We start from the raw sequence: 21787 nt of genomic DNA, 5'->3' as shown, positions 1-21787 counted from the left end.
ACATATTAAAGTCTTTTGGGTTTTTTTATACATATCAATATATATCTTCATGTCTGTGCTATGCTGGCTCTTTGAAAAATGGGAAATACTGCATTATTTTAAATGGTACATTAGGCCCATTTTCAAATGTATGCTTAATGTGTATTTTCAAACTTCAGATACCTTTTCAGTTGAAGTAGCTCCAGATTTAAAGCATTTGGCACAGTTAATCTGAAAAAAGAAAATACTGTTTTTCATGTTTCTAGATATGTATTGTCTGTGCTGTGCCAGCCAATGTTTGAAATACATTATATGTTTAAAAAAAGAAAAGAAAAGAAGATAGTAGGAAGGGAAAAATGAAGGTGGGGAATCAGAGGGAGAGATGAACCATGAGAGACGATGGACTCTGAGAAACAAACTGAGGGTTCTAGAGGGGAGGGGGGTGGGGGGATGGGTTAGCCTGGTGATGGGTATTAAAGAGGGCATGTTCTGCGTAGAGCACTGGGTGTTATGCACAAACAATGAATCATGGAACACTACATCAAAAACTAATGATGTAATGTATGGTGATTAACATAACAATAAAATTTAAAAAAATACTGGATATATAGAATAAGACATGCAAGGTCTACCTTTGTGGAGTTTACATAATTTCAAATAGTAGTAAATTCTTTAGGTACATTTTTAATTTCGGAAGTGGAGGGGCTGGTGAGGAAATAGTCACATGGTTGGGTTGCAGCCTGCAGTGCGAAGTTGCCAGCTCTAAATAGAGCTGGGAGAAAACACCCTCTAGATCTCCAGATTGAGAGGACAGAAAGGCCTTGTGGTTGGGGAAAAACTTGCTGTATTCAGGGAACTGATAGCCATTGAAGTGGATCCCAGTGCCTGAGGGGAACGTTTCCACAAGGTAGACAGAAGCCAGATGATAAAGGGCTTAGTAGGCTGTGATAAGTAAATAAGATTTTACCTAAAGTCTGAAGGGAAGCCATTGAAGGGATTTTTTTTTTTTAGCTGGATAGCAACTTGATTAGGTTAGTGGTTCTACAAATCTACACATGTGATAAATTGGCCTAGAACTATATACTTAACCACTGTCAATTTCCTGGTTTTTGTTATTGCCCTATAGTTCATGTAAATGTAGCCATTGGGGAAACTAAGTGAAAGGTAGAAGGGACCACTCTACTGTTTTTGCAACTTCCTTTGAGTATTTATAATTATTTCAAAATCAAAAGATAAAGACAATCACTGAGAAAATGGATTATTGGCAAGCAAGAATGAAAGCAGACTAGTTATGAGGCCATGAGAGATGATGATTGCTTGGACTTGGGTAGTAATAGTAGGTATGGAGACAAGTGGATGGAGCTAAGTCGTTTCAGAGATAGAGCTTTTACTGGGTTGGTGTGTGAGGCAGGGAGTCCAGATCTTTTCCTGAGCAACTGATGGTTTCATTTGAGTTTGGGAGGGTTAAGATTGGAAGAGGAATATGTTGAGAGGAGGAACTAGAAATTGTTTTATATTTGGGCTTGTTAGGTTGGGTAAGCTAAGAGGGTGAAGCTGGAGTTGAGTGTAGGAGCCAGGCAGCATTTAGATCATAATTATAGTGGTGGGATTAGATGAGATCACACTGGCAAAGAGTGGAGAGAGTGAAAAGAAGAGGGCTGGGGATAGAGCTGTCCATGAGTCAGCGTCTAGAAATATGTCACAGGAGGAGCCAATAGAGGGGATCTCAGAGAGGTGGTGACAGGAAGAAGATAGAGAGTGGAGTCATTGAAAACCAAAGGAGGAGGTGAAGGAAGAGGGGGCTCTCTGATTTGGATACTGCTGAGATACTGAGTATGACGAGGAAAGAAGTGACCACAGGAGGTTGGGAGACCTCAGGGTGCAGAAGGCAAGCTTGAAAAGTGAACAGATCGTGAGAGGATGGTGAGCAAGTATAGGCACCTCATTCAAGGAGTAGCAGAGGAGTGGGGTGGGAGCCAGTGGGAGTTCTTCTCCGTCATATTAGTGAGTGCCAGTGGGTATGATCCAGTTGAAAAGGAGAGAGAGATGATGAATCGGGGAAAGATTAATTGAAGGAGCAGATACATTGAGAATGCAGGAAGGGTTGCTGGGTCATGTAAACAGGCGAGAAATTGTTCTTTGAGTCTCAACATACCAGCCAAAGAGAGCCTTTTAAAAACATCAGAGCACATCACTCTTCTGCTCAAAGGCTTTCCATCCCAGTTAGTATAAAAGTCAAAATCTCTACAGTGGCCTGCAAAGCTTTAAATGATGGTGCTTCCTCCCACCTCACCCCCACCTCTGACCTCCTCTCTTACTATTATTCTCCTTTGAGTCTGCTCCAGCCACACTGGCCACCTCACTTTTAACTCAGTATAGGAGATCCCTGCCTTGGGGTCTTGGTGGTTGTGACTCCTTCCTGGACAGCTCTTTCTGCAGGTTCCTGCACGACTTACTCCTTTACTTTTTTCAGGCCTTTCCCGCAATGGTACCCTGTCATGTCATTTTCCCTGACCACTCTCTAAAGTTGTATCCCTCCCCCTGCATCTTTTATTCCCCCTAACCTGCTTTTCATTATAGCACTTCCTACCACCTTAAATACTATATGCTTATTTACATATTTAATTTGTCTCTCACCATTAGAATGTTCAGTCTGTAGGGGGCAGGAATTTTTTCTTACTGTTGCTAATACCTAGAATGCTATCAAATGTGCAAATGTATAATGAAAGACAGCAAGGAAGAAAGAATGTGGGTAGAGAATCAGAAAGGTTTAAGGATGTCCTAGTGGGAATATGTTGTGTTACTGTTTGGGCTTGTAACAGTTATAAAGCAGGACTCTGAAAATGGACTGGGGTGGGAGGGATGATTAGTTTTGAGGCGAGCATAGGATATGTAAGAAGTATTTTTGCAGAGTGGAAACGTGAACTTTCAAGGTATGATGTAAGATCGCTGGACAGGGTTGAATGCACATTTGTGGTTTTCGGAAATGAAATGTGTTTCTCATTTAATAGAATTTTATCAATGTTAAGCTATAAAACAGAGTAAGGAAATGTGGCATAAATGCTTAATGTTTTTAAGAAAGGATAGAGTTTTTTTTTTTTAAACAGTGATCTTTATAGTATTGAATTTACAAGTGATGTAGAATGTGCCCTAATGTAAAATAACATTCTTTTTAGCCTTACCAATAATTCTCGGATCGTGGGACTCCTGGCTCAGCTGGAGAAGATCAATACTGAATCTACAGAATCAGATACTGCCAGATATGTTACATCAAAAATTCTTCATCTGGCTCAAAGTCAAGGTAAACTTTAATCTCTTGTTTTTGAAATACTTGTTCCATTCTTTAAAAGTAGATGTTACAGATGTTCAAACTTTTGATAAATAGATGATTTTCCTTAAAAATTGAACTTTCTCAAATAGACTCAAGAAGTAGAAAACTGAATAACTGGAATGAATTGCTGTTCAAAGCACTGTTTCTAAAAATGAATATGATTGCCCCCCCATTTTCAAACAGTACTTAATTCCAGTGCTACTTGTTCTAGAATGTTGACAAAAAGATGTCAAGTAGTATAGAGTGTGATCCCCACTTGAAATGCAAGCTCTGTCATTCAGTGGTGGGATGTTCTTAGGGAAATTTTGAGTCGTAGGATTCAGCTGCACCATCTCCAAAATAGAGAAAATAGATATCAGTAATTATCCTGAGATTACATGAGAAGCATGTAAAAAGAATGTTAAAATGTTCAATAAATGATATCCATAATTAGGCATCATTTCAATAGATGCTAAAAAAGGAATTTAAGGTTATAAAACCTCTGGTTGATTAAAAAGAAAACAAACCTGATTTTTTTTTTTTAAATAAGGGTAAACCAGCAGCTGCCTTTAATAGCAGTATATTGAATGCCTTCTGTTAAAGTCCAGACATTTTATAACTAGTATTTAATTTTTTTAATTGTTTCATTATTCTGGAGTTTCAGGTCCATTAGTAGGCATTTATTGTGTTCAGGAATTCAGTATCTATTAACCCTTCTCCATGGTTATAGACCATTATTTTGATAACTTCCTGCCATGCAGTCCATGTGTTTAGGGGGTAGTTGACAGCGCTCCAAAACCTAGGCGAGGTCTCTAATAGATGACATTTGTTTCTAGCAAAATCTAAGATACCTGTCTATACTTTTTAATTCAGGAAGTCACTATACTGGATTCTAGCCTTTGAAAGTATTGTGCTTATCATCCAAGGTCAGCTTACAAGGATGTACATTGTATTAGGGCAAAGTTAGATGTACCAAGTATATTCACTGTATTGTTATATGAAAAACTTTCTCAAATCAAAACCAACAAAAACTAAAGAAAACAAATTTCTCTGACCTATAGATAACAGTTGTGTACACTGCCCCCGCCACTGCAGACTTTTCCCATCATAGCCTAGAAGTCCCTACTCCAACATCACCACTGACAAATGGCCCAACCGTACCACTACCAGAGACTGCCCCTCTACCCTGCCACTTACCACTGGGGTCCAACCCCTGAATGCTGTCCCCTGGGTTGTGTAAGACAGTGACTTTGTTTATAGTACCTTGGATTAGCCAGTCAAAACAGTGCAAATTAGTAGTGGAAGACTGTCCCATCATCATATCTAGGATAATTCAGTTGGCTATCCATTTGAGAGAGAAAGATTAGAAATTTGTAGTTCAAGGAAGAAGAAATGCAAATAACCAGTAAACCTATGAGAAGGTTCTTTAACTCCTTGAAAGTCGGGCATTGCTAATGAAAACAACAGAGATGCTTCTCACTAGTTAGATTGGCAGAAATTAGAGTATGACAATATCCAGTGTTGGGGACATGGAAAATAAGGTATTCTCATACACTGTTGGTGGTGCAATAATTATTACTAACTTTGGAGAGAAGAATCTGGCAATGTTTATTAAAATTAAAGTGCATTTGCTGACTGACTCTCAGGAATGTATTTGGCTAAAATAAAAGTGCTAGTATGTAAAAGAATGTTTGAGGATATTTTGCAGCATTGTTTGTAATATCAAAGATCAAGATACCCCCTAAATATCCATCAGTGAGAGAATGGTTGGGTTAATTTTGATGTAGCCAAATTGTGGAACTTTTAAAGTATATTATATAGTTACTAAGAATTTATTTGTGATATTTGGGACAGATAGTTCATATGTGGAACTATATGAATTGTTCTGGAGTCCTAAGTTTAATATATTAAGTAAAAGAGCAAGTTTCTTTAGTTCATATAACTATATGTATAGCCTCATTTTTATACAAAATAAACCATTAAATATGTATGTAATGTTTATGTGAGCGAGGCAAAAAACCAAACATAAAAACAGAAGTATACCTACCAAATTTTTAGCAGTAGTTATCAGTAGGATAGAAATGGAGGGGAATGAGGTAAGTTCCTGAAATTTACTTAAGGTACTTTTCTACTGTTAGAATTGTTGCAATAAGAACATACTACCTGTGTATACAAAAGGATTAAAAAAACCTAAACTCCTAAAATACTTGTTTACATAGTGGAGATATATATTTCCACAGTTTGGGGCTAGTTTTCCTTGAATGCATTACATTTTCTGTTTTTAATAATGTACTATTTATTTGTAGCATGCATGGTACTTTTTGTAACTTACCCTTAATTTTTTCCCTAGAAACATAATAATCCATTTCATGTAGATGGTCTAATTTGTTGGCATATATCTCTTGGTAGTAATTCTCTTATAATCCTGTTAGTTTCTGTAGGATAGGAAATGATCTTCTTTCTGTCATTCTTGATTTTTGTCATCTCTTTTCTTGATCTGATCAGTGGTTCTCAGTCCCGGGTGGTTTTCCCATCCATTTGCCCCAGGACCCTGGCAGTGTTTGGAGATATTTTTGGTTGTGAAATTTGAGAAGGGAATTGTTCCTGGCATCTATTGGATAGAGGCAAGGGATGCTGCTGAACCTTATATAACACATACTACCACCCCCTATAAGAAAGAATTATTTGGCCCAAATTGTCAACAGTGCTGAGGTTGAGAGACCCAGGTCTAGCTAAACATTTGTCAATTTTGTTGATCTTTTGAAAGAACCAACTTCTGGTTTCATTGATTTCCTCTGTTTTTCTTTTTTCTATTTCATGGATCTCTCATCTTTATTGCTTCCCTCCTTTACTTGCTTCCACTTTGATTTGTGCTTCCTTTTCCATTTTCTTAAAGTGGAGCTTTGGTTATAGATTTTGAGAACTTTCTTTTATAATGTGATCATTAAAGCTATAAATTTCTCTGTAGACACTGCTTTAACTGCATTCTACAGGTATTGATATGTTGTATTTTTTTCATTCAGTTCGCATGTGTTCTAATTTCTTTTGTGATTTCTTCTTTGACCCATGGATTATTTAGCAGTGTGTTGTTTAATTTCCCATTATTTCAGAATTTCCTAATTTCTTTCTGTTGTTATCTAATTTAATTCCACTGTGGTTGGAGATTTGTATGATTTTAGTCCTTTTGAAATTATTGAGGTATGTTTAATGGCTTAATATACAGTCATTCCTGGAGAATGTTCCATGTGCACATGAATGTTCTGTCTGCTATTGTTGGGTGCAGTGTTCTATTAATGTTGGTTAGGTCAGGTTGTTCAAATCTTCTATACCTTGTTGATTTTCTAGTTAGGTGCTCTATTAAGTATTAGAATTGAGTATTGAATTCCCTACCGATTGTTGAACTGTATATTTCTCTTTTCAATTTTGACAGTTCTGGTTTACATATATTTGAAGCTGTGTAACATTTAAATTGTTAAATCTTTTGATGGTTTGACTGTTTCAACATTGTGAAATGTCTCTGTCATCAGTAATATTTCCAGATTTAAAATCTGTTTAATCTAAAAAAATCTGTTTAATAATATCATTGTTCTAGCTGTTAGTTATTCTTTGCATATTATACCCTTTTCTTTTACCTTCAATCTCTCTTTTTTATCTTAGAGTGTGTTTCTTGAAGATAGTATATTGTTGGATCTTGCTTTTTAAAAATCTAATCTGAGTGTTTATCGTTTCCAAATCAGTGTACTCATTCCTGTGATTGGATTTACATCTGCCTTTTTGCTATTTTTCTGTATGATTCATGTCTTTTATATTCCTCTTCTCATCCTTTACTGCCTTCTTTTGTGTCATCTGTTGCCTTTTTTAGCTTTTAAAACTATTAGTTATTTTCTTAGTGGCTCCTGTAGGGATTACAATATACATTGAACTTCAGATTAATACCATCTTAATTCTGGTAAAATATTGAAACTTTTTTCAATATAGCTCCATTTCTTTCTCACTCCTTTGTGTTGTATTGTCATGTATACTATATTTATAGATGTTAGAAACCCAGTGATACAATATTATAATTATTGCTTCCACAGTTTTATGCCTTGTAAAAAAGGAGAAAAGTGGAAAGTTCAGTACAGGGTTTTGAATGAAGAGCAGGATTTAGAGCGAAAAGCTTAAAGTAATGGAAATGAAGGGGGCGGAGCTAGATGGTGGAGGAGTAGGAGACCCGGATTTCCTCTGGTCTCAGGAATTCAGCTGAATAGGGATCAAACCATTCTGAACACCTACGAACTCAACAGGAGATCAAAGATAAGAATAGTAACAACACTGAATGGAAAAGCGACCACTTTCTGGAAGGTAGGACGTGCGGAGAAGTGAATCCGAGGCGATATTCGGGAGGATAGACGGCGGGGGAGGGGGCCTCCGTCGGCCGCTTCTGGCAAGTGATAGAGCCGCGGAGCACAAAATCAGAACTTTTAGAAGTCGGCTCCGCTGAGGGATGTCGCTCCAGTGGCTAAGCGGGGGGTGGAACCCTCGCGGGACAGTGTGGTCTCAGAACCCTCGGGGTCCCAGAAAGACTGGGGGTGCCTGAGTGCGGCAGAGCTCCCAGGTATCGGAGCAGGGAAGTCGGCTGCAGAGACTGAGCTGAGGCATGGGCTCAGCTCGGGGTTGCCATAAACTGTGATCCGTGGCCCATTCGGGCCACTGCTCCTCCAGCAGGGACCCAACAAGCGGCAGAGCTGGGGAGACTCTCCTTCCTCCCCCGGGGGAGCGGCGTGGAAGCGCACCACAGGGATCTGCTGGGTTTGGAGACTCCACAGGGTCTGGTGCTAGAGATAGAAACGCTGGGTCAGAGGCCGGGTGAGCACGGAGTGTGGCCGGAGACCGGGGAGACGGGAGTGACTGCTTTTCTTTGGGGGCGCACTGAGGAGTGGGGCCCCAAGTTCTCGGCTCCTCCAGGCGGAGATTGGGAGGCCACCATTTTCACCCTGGTCCTCCAAAGTTGTACCGAGAGCTTGCAGGGAACAAAAGCTCCTGAGAGCAAACCCGAGCAGCTTGCTTAGCCCGGACTCACAAGGGCGGGGCAATTCTGCCTCCGCAAAGATATTTGGGAACCACGGCAACAGGCCCCTCCCCCAGAAGATCAGCATGAACAGCCAGCAAGCCAAGACCAAGTTTACCAATCAAGGAGAATGGGAGAACTCCAGCGCCTCGGGCATACTGCACATAGAATTCATGGCTTTCTTACCATAATTCATTAGTTTTTCAAAGTTAATTTTTTTAACTGTTTTTTTTTTGAATTTTTCTTTTTCCCTTTTTCAACCAACATCTTATCAATCCCTTTTTTAAAAAAACATTTTTTATTTTTCATTTTTAGAGTCATATTTTTATTCCTTCATAGTAGTTACCCTTATTTTTGGCATATATATATAAGTTGTTCTCTCTTTAAAATTTTGAGATACAGTTTCTTCTAACAGATCGAAGTATACCCTAAATCACTAGTGTATGGCTTTGTTCTAGTCTCTTGCCTGATCACATTCTGTCCCTTTTTTTTTCCATTTTTTTAAATCTTCTTTCTTTTTAAAAACAACTTATCAATTCCTTTTATAAAATCTTTTGCAATTTTCATCTTTACAGTCATCTTCCATCCCTTCATTGTATCAACCCTTATTTTGTACATATGTAAGTCTTCCTTTAAAATTTTAGGAGGCACTTTCTTCTAACAGACCAAAATACGCCCAAAATCTAGTGTGTGGCACTGATCTATGCACTAGCCTGATCATATTTGATCATACTCTGTTTTTGTTTTGTTTTGTTCTGTTTTTGTTTGTTTTTATCTTTTTCTTTTTCCTATTTTTTTCTCTTTCTTCTTTCGTTCCCTTTCTTGTCCCCTAATTTAAGGTCTTTCTGACTTGTATAGAGTATATATGCTGGAGATGTTGTTAACCTAATGTTAACATTCTGTTCTCTCATTCATCTATTCTCTGGACAAAATGACAAGACAAAAAAAATCACCTCAGCAAAAAGAACAAGAGGTAGTATCATCTGCCAGGGACCTACTCAATACTGACATTAGTATGATGTCAGACCTAGAGTTCAGAATCATGACTTTAAAGATACTAGCTGGGCTTGAAAAAAGTGTGGAAGTTATTAGAGAAACGCTTTCTGGAGAAATAAAAGAACTAAAATCTAATCAAGTCAAAATCAAAAAGGCTATAAATGAGGTGCAATCAAAAATGGGGGCACTAACTGCTAGGATAAATGAGGCAGAAGAGAGAATCAGCGATATAGAAGACCAAATGATGGAAAACAAAGAGGCGGAGAAAAAGAGAGATGAACAACTACAGGATCACGAGGGCAGAACTCAAGAGATAAGTGATACAATAAGACGAAACAACATTAGAATAATTGGGATCCCAGAAGAAGAAGAAAGAGAGAGAGGGGCAGAAGGTATATTGGAGCAAATAATAGCAGAGAACTTCCCTGATGTGGGGAAGGAAACAGGCATCAAAATCCAGGAGGCACAGAGAACCCCTCTCAAAATCAATAAAAATAGGTTAACACCCCAACATCTAATAGTAAAACTTACGAGTCTCAGAGACAAAGAGAAAATCCTGAAAGCAGCTCGGGAGAAGAAACATGTAACCTACAATGGTAGAAACATTAGATTGGCAACAGACCTATCCACAGAGACTGGCAGGCCAGAAAGGACTGGCATGATATCTTCAGAGCACTAAACAAGAAAAATATGCAGCCAAGAATACTATATCCAGCTAGGCTGTCATTGAAAATAGAAGGAGAGATAAAAAGCTTCCAGGACAAACAAAAACTAAAGGAATTTGCAAACACGAAACCTGCCCTCCAAGAAATACTGAAAGGGGTCCTCTAAGCAAAAAGAGACCCTAAAAGCAGCATAGATCAGAAAGGTACACAGACAATATACAGTCACAGTCACCTTACAGGCAATACAATGGCACTAAATTCATACCTTTCAATAGTTACCCTGAATGTAAATGGGCTAAATGCCCCAATCAAAAGACACAGGCTATCAGATTGGATTAAAAAACAAGACCCATTGATATGCTGTCTGCAAGAGACTCATTTTAGACCCAAAGACACCTCCACATTGAAAGTGAGGGGGTGGAAAACCATTTACCATGCTAAGGGACACCAAAAGAAAGCTGGGGTGGCAATCCTTATATCAGACAAATTAGATTTTAAAACAAAGACTGTAGTAAGAGATGAAGAAGGACACTATATCCTACTTAAAGGGTCTATCCAACAAGAAGATCTAACAATTGTAAATATCTATGCCCCTAACGTGGGAGCAGCCAATTATGTAAGGCAATTAATAACAAAAGCAAAGAAACACATTGACAACAATACAATAATAGTGGGGTCTTTAACACCCCCCTGACTGAAATGGACAGATCATCTAAGCAAAAGATCAACAAGGAAATAAAGACTTTAAATGACACACTGGACCAAATGGACTTCACAGACATATTCAGAACATTCCATCCCAAAGCAACGGAATACACATTCTTCTCTAGTGCCCATGGAACATTCTCCAGAATTGATCACATCCTAGGTCACAAATCAGGTCTCAACCGGTACCAAAAGATTGGGATCATTCCGTGCATATTTTCAGACCACAATGCTTTGAAACTAGAACTCAATCACAAGAGGAAAGTCGGAAAGAACTCAAATACATGGAGGCTAAAGAGCATCCTACTAAAGAATGAATGGGTCAACCAGGAAATTAAAGAAGAATTAAAAAAAATTCATGGAAACCATTGAAAATGAAAACACAACTGTTCAAAATCTTTGGGATACAGCAAAGGCAGTCCTGAGAGGAAAGTATATAGCAATACAAGCCTTTCTCAAGAAACAAGAAAGGTCTCAAATACACAACCTAATCCTACACCTAACGGAGCTAGAGAAAAAACAGCAAATAAACCCTAAACTCAGCAGGAGAAGAGAAATAATAAAGATCAGAGCAGAAATCAATGAAATAGAAACCAAAAGAATGGAACAGATCAATGAAACTAGGAGCTGGTTCTTTGAAAGAATTAACAAGATTGATAGACCCCTGGCCAGACTGATCAAAAAGAAAAGAGAAAGGACCCAAATCAACAAAATCATGAATGAAAGAGGAGAGATCACAACCAACACCAAAGAAATACAAACAATTATAAGAACATATTATGAGCAACTCTATGCCAGCAAATTAGATAACCTGGAAGAAATGGGTGCATTCCTAGAGATGTATCAACTACCAAAATTGAACCAGGAAGTAATAGAAAACCTGAACAGACCTATAACCACTAAGGAAATTGAAGCAGTCATCAAAAATCTCCCAACAAACAAAAGTCCAGGGCCAGATGGCTTCCCAGGGGAATTCTATCAAACATTTAAAGAAGAATTAATACCTATTATCCTGAAACTGTTCCAAAAACAGAAATGGAAGGAAAACTTCCAAACTCATTTTATGAGGCCAGCACTACCTTGATCCCAAAACCAGACAAAGACCCCATCAAAAAGGAGAGTTACAGACCAATATCCTTGATGAACATGGAGTCAAAAATTCTCACCAAAATACTAGCCAATAGGATCCAACAGTACATTAAAAGGATTATTCACCATGACCAAGTGGGATTTATCCCTGGGCTGCAAGGCTGGTTCAACATCCGCAAATCAATCAACGTGATGCAATACATTAACGAAAGAACGAGAATCATATGATCCTCTCAATAGATGCAGAAAAAGCATTTGACAAAGTACTGCATCCTTTCTTGGTCAAAACTCTTTATAGGGATAGAGGGCACATACCTCAATATCATAAAAGCCATCTATGTAAAACCTACTGCGAATATCATTCTCAATGGGGAAAAGCTGAGCGCTTTTCCCCTAAGGTCAGGAACGTGGCAGGGATGTCCACTCTCACCACTGCTATTCAACATAGTATTAGAAGTCCTAGCCACAGCAACCAGACAACAAAAAGAAATGAAAGGCATCCAAATCGGCAAAGAGGAAGTCAAACTCTCACTCTTTGCAGATGATATGATACTGTATGTGGAAAACCCAAAAGACTCCACCCCAAAACTGCTAGAACTCATACAGGAATTCAGTAAAGTAGCAGGATATAAAATCAATGCACAGAAATCAGTGGCATTCCTATACACCACCACCAAGACAGAAGAGAGACAAATCAATGAGTCGATCCAATTTAAATTGCACCCAAAACAGTAAGATACCTAGGAATAAATTTAACCAAAGAGGCAAAGGATCTGTACTCAGAAAACTATAAAATACTCATGAAAGAAATTGAAGAAGACACAAAGAAATGGAAAAACGTTCCATGCTCATGGATTGGAAGAACAAACATTGTGAAGATGTCAATGCTACCTAGAGCAATCTACACATTCAATGCAATCCCCATCAAAATACCATCCACCTTTTTCAAAGAAATGGAACAAATAATTCTAAAATTTGTATGGAACCAGAAGAGACCCCGAATAGCCGGGAATATTGAAAAAGAAAAGGAATGCTGGCGGCATCACAATTCCGGACTTCCAGCTGTATTACCAAGCTGTCATCATCAAGACAGTATGGTAGTGGCACAAAAACAGACACATAGATCAGTGGAACAGAATAGAGAGCCCAGAAATGTACCCTCAACTCTATGGTCAACTCATCTTTGACAAAGCAGGAAAGAATGTCCAATGGAAAAAGACAGTCTCTTCAAGAAATGGTGTTAGGAAAATTGGACAGCCACATGCAGAAGAATGAAACTGGACCATTTCCTTACACCACACACAAAAATAGACTCCAAATGGTTGAAAGACCTAAACGTGAGGCAGGAGTCCATCAAAATCCTAAAGGAGAACACAGGCAGCAACCTCTTTGAGCTCAGCTGCAGCAACTTCTTCCTAGAAGCATCACCAAAGGCAAGGGAAGGAAGGGCAAAAATGAACTATTGGGATTTCATCAAGATAGAAAGCTTTTGCACAGCAAAAAAAGCAGTCCACAAAACCAAAAGACAACCGACAGAATGGGAGAAAATATTTGCAAATGACATATCAGATAAAGGGCTAGTATCCACAATCTATAAAGAACTTTTCCAACTCAACACCCAACGAACAAATAATCCAATCAAGAAATGGGCCGAAGACATGAACAGACATTTTTCCAAAGAAGACATCCAAATGGCCAACAGACACATGAAAAAGTGCTCAACATCGCTCGGCATCAGGGAAATCCAAATCAAAACCTCAATGAGATAGCACCTCACACCAGTCAGAATGGCTAAATTTAACAAGTCAGGAAACGACAGCCGTTCGCGGGGATGCGGCGAAAGGGGAACCCTCCTACACTGTTGGTGGGAATGCCAGCTGGTGCAACCCCTCTGGAAAATAGTATGGAGGTTCCTCAAAGAGTTGAAAATAGAGCTACCATAAGATCCAGCAATTGCACTACTGGGTATTTACCCCAAAGATACAAATGGTAGGGATCCGAAGGGGTACGTGCACCCCAATGTTTATATCAGCAATGTCCACAATAGCCAAGCTGTGGAAAGAGCCAAGATGTCCATCGACAGATGAATGGATGAAGAAGAGGTGGTATATATACACAATGGAATATTATGCAGCCATCAAAAGGAATGAGATCTTGCCATTTGCAACTACGTGGATGGAACTGGAGGGTGTTATGCTGAGTGAAATAAGTCAATCAGAGAAAGACATGTATCATATGACCTCACTGATATGAGGAATTCTTAATCTCAGGAAACACTGAGGGTTGTTGGAGTGGTGGGGGGTGGGAGGGAATGGGTGGCTGGGTGATAGACATTGGGGAGGGTATGTGCTATGGTGAGTGCTGTGAATTTTGCAAGACTGATGATTCACAGATCTGTACTTCTGAAACAAATAATGCAATATATGTTGAAAAAAAAAAGATAGCAAGAAGGGAAGAATGAAGGGGAGTAAGTCGGAGGGGGAGACGAACCATGAGAGACGATGGACTCTCAAAAACAAACTGAGGGTTCTAGAGGGGAGGGGAGTGGGGGGATGGGTTAGCCTGGTGATGGGTATTAAAGAGGGCACATTCTTCGTGGAGCACTGGGTGTTATGCACAAACAATGAATCATGGAACACTACATCAAAAACTAATGATGTAATGTATGGTGATTAACATAACAATAAAAAATTAAAAAAAGTAATGGAAATGAAGTGAAATTTTCTCGGGAGGAGGTGTAGAGGGAGACAGTTGAGATTTGTGTTCTGGGAACTGTCTCCATTTCGTATTTTGCTACAATAGAGTACTGTGAAAATGATAAAGTTCATTCATTTTTATGATTTTTATGTCCTCCTGATGAATTTACCCACTTATCATTATGGATTTTTCGTCTTTATCTCTCGTAATTTTCTTTACCTTGATGTTTATTCTGTCTGATAATAATAGTATAGCCCCTCCAGCTTTCTTTTTTTTTTTTTTAAGATTTTATTTGTTTATTTGCCAGAGACAGACACAGCGAAAGAGGGAATAGAAGAAGCAGGGGGAGCGGGAGAGGGAGAAGCAGGCTTCCCAATGGGCTCTGTCCCAGGACCCTGGGATCCTGACCTGAGGTGAAGGCAGATGCTTAACAACTGAGCCACCCAGGCGCCCCCCTCTCCAGCTTTCTTATGCTTGTTGTTTGCATGATTAGCTTTTCCCTTTCGTTTCCTTCTAGCCTATTTGTATTTTTGAATCTGAAAGTGTGTCTTTTGTACATAGCACATTGACATTCTCTCTTTTAATTTGAGCATTTAGTTTGATAACTTTTAATATTATGATTGGACTTAGATCTACAGTTACTTGTTTTCTGTTTGTCCTTTCTGGTTTTATTTCTTGTTTCTCATTGCCCTGCCTTCTTTTATATTTATTTGAACAATTTTTAGAATTCCATTTTAATTTACCTATTGACTTTTTAGTTATACCTGTTTGCATTTGTTAAAAGTCATTTCTCTGGAGATCACAATAAACAATCATTAACTTTACACTTTGCTTAGAATTAATAGTGTAATCTCGTACGAAATTTAGAGACCTTGGAACCTTACATATCCATTTATATTTACTATTCTTTAGCTATAGTTGTGATATGTATCACATCTATGTACATTATAAACTTTAAAAGACAGTTTTTGCTTTAGGCAGTCATGTGTATTTTAAAGACGTTAAGAAGAAAAAAAGTAGTTTTTATATTTACTCACATATTTACTATTCCTGAAGCTCTTTTTTCTTTGCCAAAGATATGAGGTTGATCTGGCATAATTTCCCTTTAGCCTACAGAATTTCCTTTGGCATTTCTAGTGGACAGGTCTGCTGTGGAAGAATTTTTTTTTTATCTGACAATGGATTTATTTCACCTAATTCTTGAGGGATGTTTTTAATGGGTGTAGAATTCTGTGTTGATGGTGTTGTCCTTCAGCACTATAAAGTGCATGTAAAACAGTCCTTCCACTATTTTGTGGCCTCCATAATTTCAAAGGAGATGTCTGCTATTTTTGAATCTTTGTTTTCTAAAAGTTATGTGTCATTTTTCTCTCGTTGAGTTCATGATTTTCCATTAGTTTTGGTTTTCAGAGGTTTGCATGTAGTTTTGTTTGTATTTATCCTGCTTGGAATTTGTGAGCATCTCGAATCTGTAAATTTGTGTCTTTTATCAATTTTAGGAAATTTTTTTATCAAAATTCTTTTCTTCCTCATTCTCTTTTCTTTTGGTATATTATTATACATATGTTAGACTTTTGGAGATTGTTTCAGAGGTCCTTGAGGCTCCTATTTTTCTTTTTCCTTTTTTTTTTTTTAAGATTTTATTTACTTAATAGAGAAAGAGTGAGAGAGAGCACAAGCAGGGGGAGAGGCAGAGGGAGAAGGAGAAGCAGACTCCCCGCTGAGCAGGGAGCCCCATGCAGGGCTCGATCCCAGGACCCTGGGATCATGACCTGAGCTGAAGACAGACGCTTAACTGACTGAGCCACCCAGGCAATGTGAGGCTCCTATTTTTCAATCTTAATACTTTCTGTTACTCAGATTGGATAATTTCTCTTTTTCTGTGTTCAGGCTCACTGCCTTTTTCCTCTGCATTCTGCCATTATGTCTATCTGATATTTATTTCACATATTGTATTTTTCTTTTCTAAAATGTGCATTTGGTTCTTTTTTATACTTTTTATTTTTCTGTCTTGTGATTTCTTATCTTTTTGTTCATAGTGAGCTTATTTTCCTTAATGTAATTGAACGTAATTATAATACCTGCTTTAAAATTCTTGCCTCTTAGAACATTTAGATTATTGAAGGTGTTGAAGAAAGCACGTAGTGGTATAAGAACTGGGAAGGACTGTTTTAGAAAAGCCAACAGAGGAAGCATTATCAGCAATTTTAAGTAACATAGAGAGGTTAGTTAAAATAAAGATCTTTTTGATTTGACAATTAATAAATTATTGGCCACAACAAGAGCATTTTCAAGTGGCGGAATTAGAAGGAAGATTGCATTATGCTGTAATGTCATTGGCAAATGAAATAATGACAGGGCGTGTAGACTTTCTGTCATGGGGGGAGTTTCACTGAGAAACCAGAAGGAAATAGAGGAGGAGGCAAGTTAAAATAAGGTTTGTTATATATGTGTGAAAACAGAAAACAGTATGTGGGTAGAGGTTGAAGCCATAGGTTTGGAAGTAGGTAGAAAGAATGGCATTTAAAACATAGTAGAAACGACACATCCCCTTTCCCTCCTCAAGACTGGAAAAAGGAATGCAGAATCGTCAAGGATTGGGTACATGAGTGTATGGAACTTGGTCATTGTTTTATAGGATTTTATCTGTGGTTGACTGATCACTTTGTCTCAATTCACTGAGGGAAATGTAGATGCTGAAAGTTGGGAACAGAGGTCCAGAGATTGAGAGCAAAGGTTGAGAACTGGCACACATTTTGGAATAGCTGTGGGCTATGGTAGGGCAGATGTTGATGGCTGAGAGTTGAGATAAGTGAAAACAGTAGTTTTGTGTTTCCAAATGAGGATGGAAATGGTGAATTTTTTGGTGGTAAAAATCTTAAACTTAGGAGAAGAAATTCTTGTGGCCTTATTTTTACTGTGATGTAGGAATAGAGAATGTGCATATTAGCCTTTACTTAATTACAAGCATTCACAGGAGGATGTTTAAGAGGTGAACCTTGGAATCCAAGCGGTGTATGTCTAAAACTGATTTTGCGGGAAAACAGCACTACCACTGATGAGTTAGAAGTTTCCATGAAAGGGACAGTGAGGCTTCCCTAATTTTTAGAAAGCAAAGAGGAATAGGAGTATTAGAAGGCTGTGGTCTGAGAGTGGGAGGTTGGAGGTTAAGATTTCAGAGGTAGGGCAATTTGAGGTCTGAGAATTGAGAGGGTTGATAAATTGGAGCACAGGGGGAAGGGTTTTGTTGTTACATGGTCAAGAAGCTATGCAGCTAGGTATTTGAATGAATCATCCACATTGACATTGAAGTCTTCTTAGATGATGACAGAGTCTAGAGTAGCGTAGAAAACTGTAGTGGCTACTTTTCATTTAGTGTGAGGAGTAAACTACATGATCGTGGATGTTATAATGGGAGTTTTTGATTTGTTCCATGAAGGTGAAAAAATAATGGTTTGTTAGTAGAGGAGATCTCAGTCTTCTGACTTTCTGTGTGATTAATATTGAAAAATCATTTGGCTTTAACATTAAATCAGTTGTCTTATTTAAAATGTTAAGAGTGCATTGTGGATAGTTAAACGATATTTATTTTACAGCTTCATACTTACTGATGGAGGCAGTTGGGCCAGGGAAATGATGAAAGGTCAGGAGAGGAATCACTTTTAAAAAAGGAATTGGGTTTTACAAATATTAATGAGTTTCCCCTTTTTTTATAGGTAAAGAAATTTGTCATTCTTTTAAGCATTAGTAATTATGGCAACAGGATGTAGAGATGAACTGTTTTAGATCTTTAGATCATTTATGCAATGTGTTTAGAAAGATTGTAAGGTGTTTGTCAGTTTTACAAAGTTCATTATCTGGACCCAAGATGATGCATGATAGCATGAGATTGTTGTTTTAAAGAAAAATATGATTTCTAATCTCTGTTTTTATTTTCTAGGTAGTTACTGATAGTTGTCACAAATAATATTATACTGTAACTTCTCTGAGCACATTTGTCCCTTTAATAACTTCTAATTTAGAATAACCTGATTTTCAGCTGGATATCAGACTGAAGAGTTTTTTTCTGAGATTTTGTGACTCCTATTCTTATATACTTCATGTTCTTGTGAAATTGTAAATGTGTAATTTGTATGTGTCAAAACTATACCACATAGGGATTTTTGTTTATTTGTAATGGAAGTTGAACAGGATTTTGCTTTGGGCAGAAGTGTGATGTTCTAAAGGCCTAGCCTGACTTTTTCCCCCTCCCCCCATCAGGGCTTCATTCGGCTTCATTCATTCTGGTCTTAGACTGCTTGATTATCTCTGTGTAGAAAAAATTTGGTAGTATCAATCTCTTGAACTTTATTGTGTAATGTGTGTAATGTGTGCTGTGTTGAGAATAGATTATTTGTGTTCTGTTTTTAAAATCTTGAAGTGTGAAAGAAATGGCATTGTCATCCTATATTAGAAGAATTTCTGGCACTAATATTCAGGTGTGAAACAGTTGGAGAGGGTTAACAAGTCTCTTGTACAACAGTCCTGCCTAAAAGAATGATTTCTGTGGCTCTTTTAGAAATACATGAAATCAATGAAAGACTGTAAGCTTTGGGTTCAGAAACACCTGGGTCACCTGTTCTCTTTCACTTACCTGCTCAATGACTTTGTGCAGGTTTCTTCTCCTTTCTGAACTCAAATTTCTGGTCTATGAAAAGAGTAATTATCCTCCTGGAGGGTTAAAGTAAATCATAAATGAAGTAATATATAGGTCAAGTACATATAATTTGTATGTGATCTACCTAAGTGTTGGCCTAGGATCTACCTTTCTTGTCTTGTTAATCAAAGGAAAAGAATAGTGGAGAAGCTCTAGAAACCTTTAAATAGTAGAAAAATTTAGAGGCGCCTGGGTGGCTCAGTCGGTTAAGCGGCTGGCTGCCTTCGGCTCAGGTCATGATCCCAGGGTCCTGGGATCGAGCCCCGCATCGGGCTCCCTGCTCAGCGGGGAGCCTGCTTCTCCCTCTCCCTCTGCCTGCCTCTCTGCCTACTTGTTCTCTCTCAGTATCTCTCTGCCAAATAAATAAAAAATAAAATCTTTAAAAAAAATAGTAGAAAAATTTATAGTTTCTCCCCACCCCATCTCAGATGAAAGGGCTTATCTGAGTGATCTGGTCTACAGATTCTTGGCAGAAGAAGCAAGTTTTGTTTGTTCCTTAGTTTTTATTTTTGTGTAATTCAGAATTTTAAAATAGTATTAATTCAGTAAAAACATTTGAAAATAGTACTAGGTTTTTGTTTTCACCAATTTTGATGAAATATTTTCTAGTTTTAGTTGTAAAGATAATAAAGAGGCCTGCCATTACCACCTCCTACCTCACCACTAGTTCTGGTACTCATACTGTATTGTTGATTTTAAAATTATAGATGGATTGACAGGGATCCATCTAGTTCATGATATGAGATATGATTAAATGCAAGGAAGGGCTTGTAAACTGAGATCTGGAAGTTCCCACCCAGTAGAATTAGCAACATCAGAGGGAGGAACATCTAAAAACCAATTTAGAATGTTTGCTAGACCAATGGAGTCATGTTGGTTCTACATTAGCTATAGAATTAAGCTATATGTAATTTTTTCTTGTTTTAGAAGAAAACTTTTTTATACCTTTCAGAAAAAACAAGGAGAGAAATGACAGCCAAAGGTTCTACAGGAATGGAAGTTCTGCTGTCAACCCTAGAGGTAAATCACTGGCAGGCTTTAATTTTGTAACTGTAATACCATCTAGTAGAAGAAAAAAATGTATATATGAAGTATAAAATTTTTATCCTAGAGGTAAAGCTAATGAATGGAAGTTAGTTTTATGTTTTAAATTATCACTTGGGATGGTGACAGAAACATTCTAATATATATTAGGTAAACCTCTAAGTATATTTCCCTATGATTGTAATGATAACCATATTTTAAATTTTAACATGCCATTCTAATTGGTAATACAAAATAAAGCATTAGCTGGAAATAAATCTTTAAAATAAATGATTGATATTGGAAATTCTCATTTATTGTATTGTTTTAGATGATATATGTTTGTGATTCAGTTTACTACATATATTGGTTGAATAACTATATTATGTTGGTAACAGTTAAATTTCTATCCCAGTGTGAAATTTCTGGGTGGATCAGCAGGATATATTCAGAATCAGGATTTTAAATTTTATTCAGTGCTGTGTTAAGAACAGGAAGTGAGTTTGTTGTATACCTTAAACTTACATAGTATTATAAGTCAAACTATATCTCAATAGAACTGGAAAAAAAAAGAACAGGGCGTTAATTCATATTTTTGATAGGAATTACTTCCTATTAAAAATGATACAAGATGTCATTTTTCCCTAAATTGATCTGTCAGTTTAAAGTAATCTCAGTAAAAATACCAACAGTTTTGTTTCTAAAGTTCAATGAGAAAATAAGAGTAGAAAGGATGTTTCTGAAAAAGAAAAGAGAAAGGACTAGCTGCACCAAATACCAGAGAACATTATATAAAACTTTAGGAATTTAAATAGTTTAGAAATTGTGCCTTAGTAATAGACATCAATATAGCATCATTGTAGCAGAATGGAAAGTCCAAAAATAAATTAAAATCATATGGCAATTTAAAACCACTTAAGAAAGGTAGCATTTCAGATCAGTGAAAACTGGAGTGATTATTTATTAAGTGGAGCTGGGACAGATTGGTAGCCACTTAGAAAAGAATAGTGGATCCTTACTTCTACACTGAAGTAAATTCTGTATCTATAGCAAAGATTTAAGCATGGAAAATAAAATCATAATACTAGAGGAAGTAATAGAAATTTTTAAATAATCTTAAAACAGGGAAGGGTGTTCTAATATGAACAAAGACCCAGAAGCTATAAAAGAGAAAAGATTGATAAATTCAATTATATTAACTAAAGCATGTGGGAAAAAAAACACCATAGACACTTGGCAAACTGAGGAAAAAATGTTTCAACTTGTAAAATTTCTTTAACATATTAAAGAACTTTTACAAATCAGTAAGGAAAAATTAAATCAATAGACATTGATTTAAATGTGTAGACATTATGGACAGTTCCCAGGGAAAGAAATGCAAATGGCACTTGAGATTGAACACCATTCGTTTGTTTGCTTTATCACAGTTTATTGAGGTCAGCAGGGGTGGGAGGCAGTGAATTATGTATGGGAGACTTGTCTGGGTAAGGCCTAGAGATAACAGTGCAGCTTCCATTCAGGTTCCAATGGCCTGAGCTCAGTCACATGGCCCAAACCTAATTACAAAAGGGCTGGAA

The 21787-nt window shown here is 37.5% G+C and overlaps 1 protein-coding gene across 2 annotated transcripts in view; it reads left to right on the top strand.

Annotated features, from left to right (window-relative positions):
• AGTPBP1 (ATP/GTP binding carboxypeptidase 1) overlaps window positions 1-21787 on the top strand; it is a 158104-nt gene that overhangs the window by 33910 nt on the left and 102407 nt on the right. For both annotated transcript variants that reach the window (XM_028122253.2, XM_028122254.2), the window contains exons 3-4: window positions 3156-3280; window positions 20140-20207. In XM_028122253.2, coding sequence (XP_027978054.1) covers window positions 3156-3280; window positions 20140-20207 — 193 coding nt within the window. The remainder of the gene's footprint in view (window positions 1-3155; window positions 3281-20139; window positions 20208-21787) is intronic.

This window comes from Eumetopias jubatus, unplaced genomic scaffold, assembly GCF_037043125.1.
Source record: "Eumetopias jubatus isolate StellerSeaLion01/CBP00866 unplaced genomic scaffold, mEumJub1_p1.0 scaffold_15, whole genome shotgun sequence".
Lineage (NCBI taxonomy): Eukaryota > Metazoa > Chordata > Mammalia > Carnivora > Otariidae > Eumetopias > Eumetopias jubatus.
Note: the sequence above shows the minus strand (reverse complement) of the source record. Positions and strands in the feature narration are given on the sequence as shown.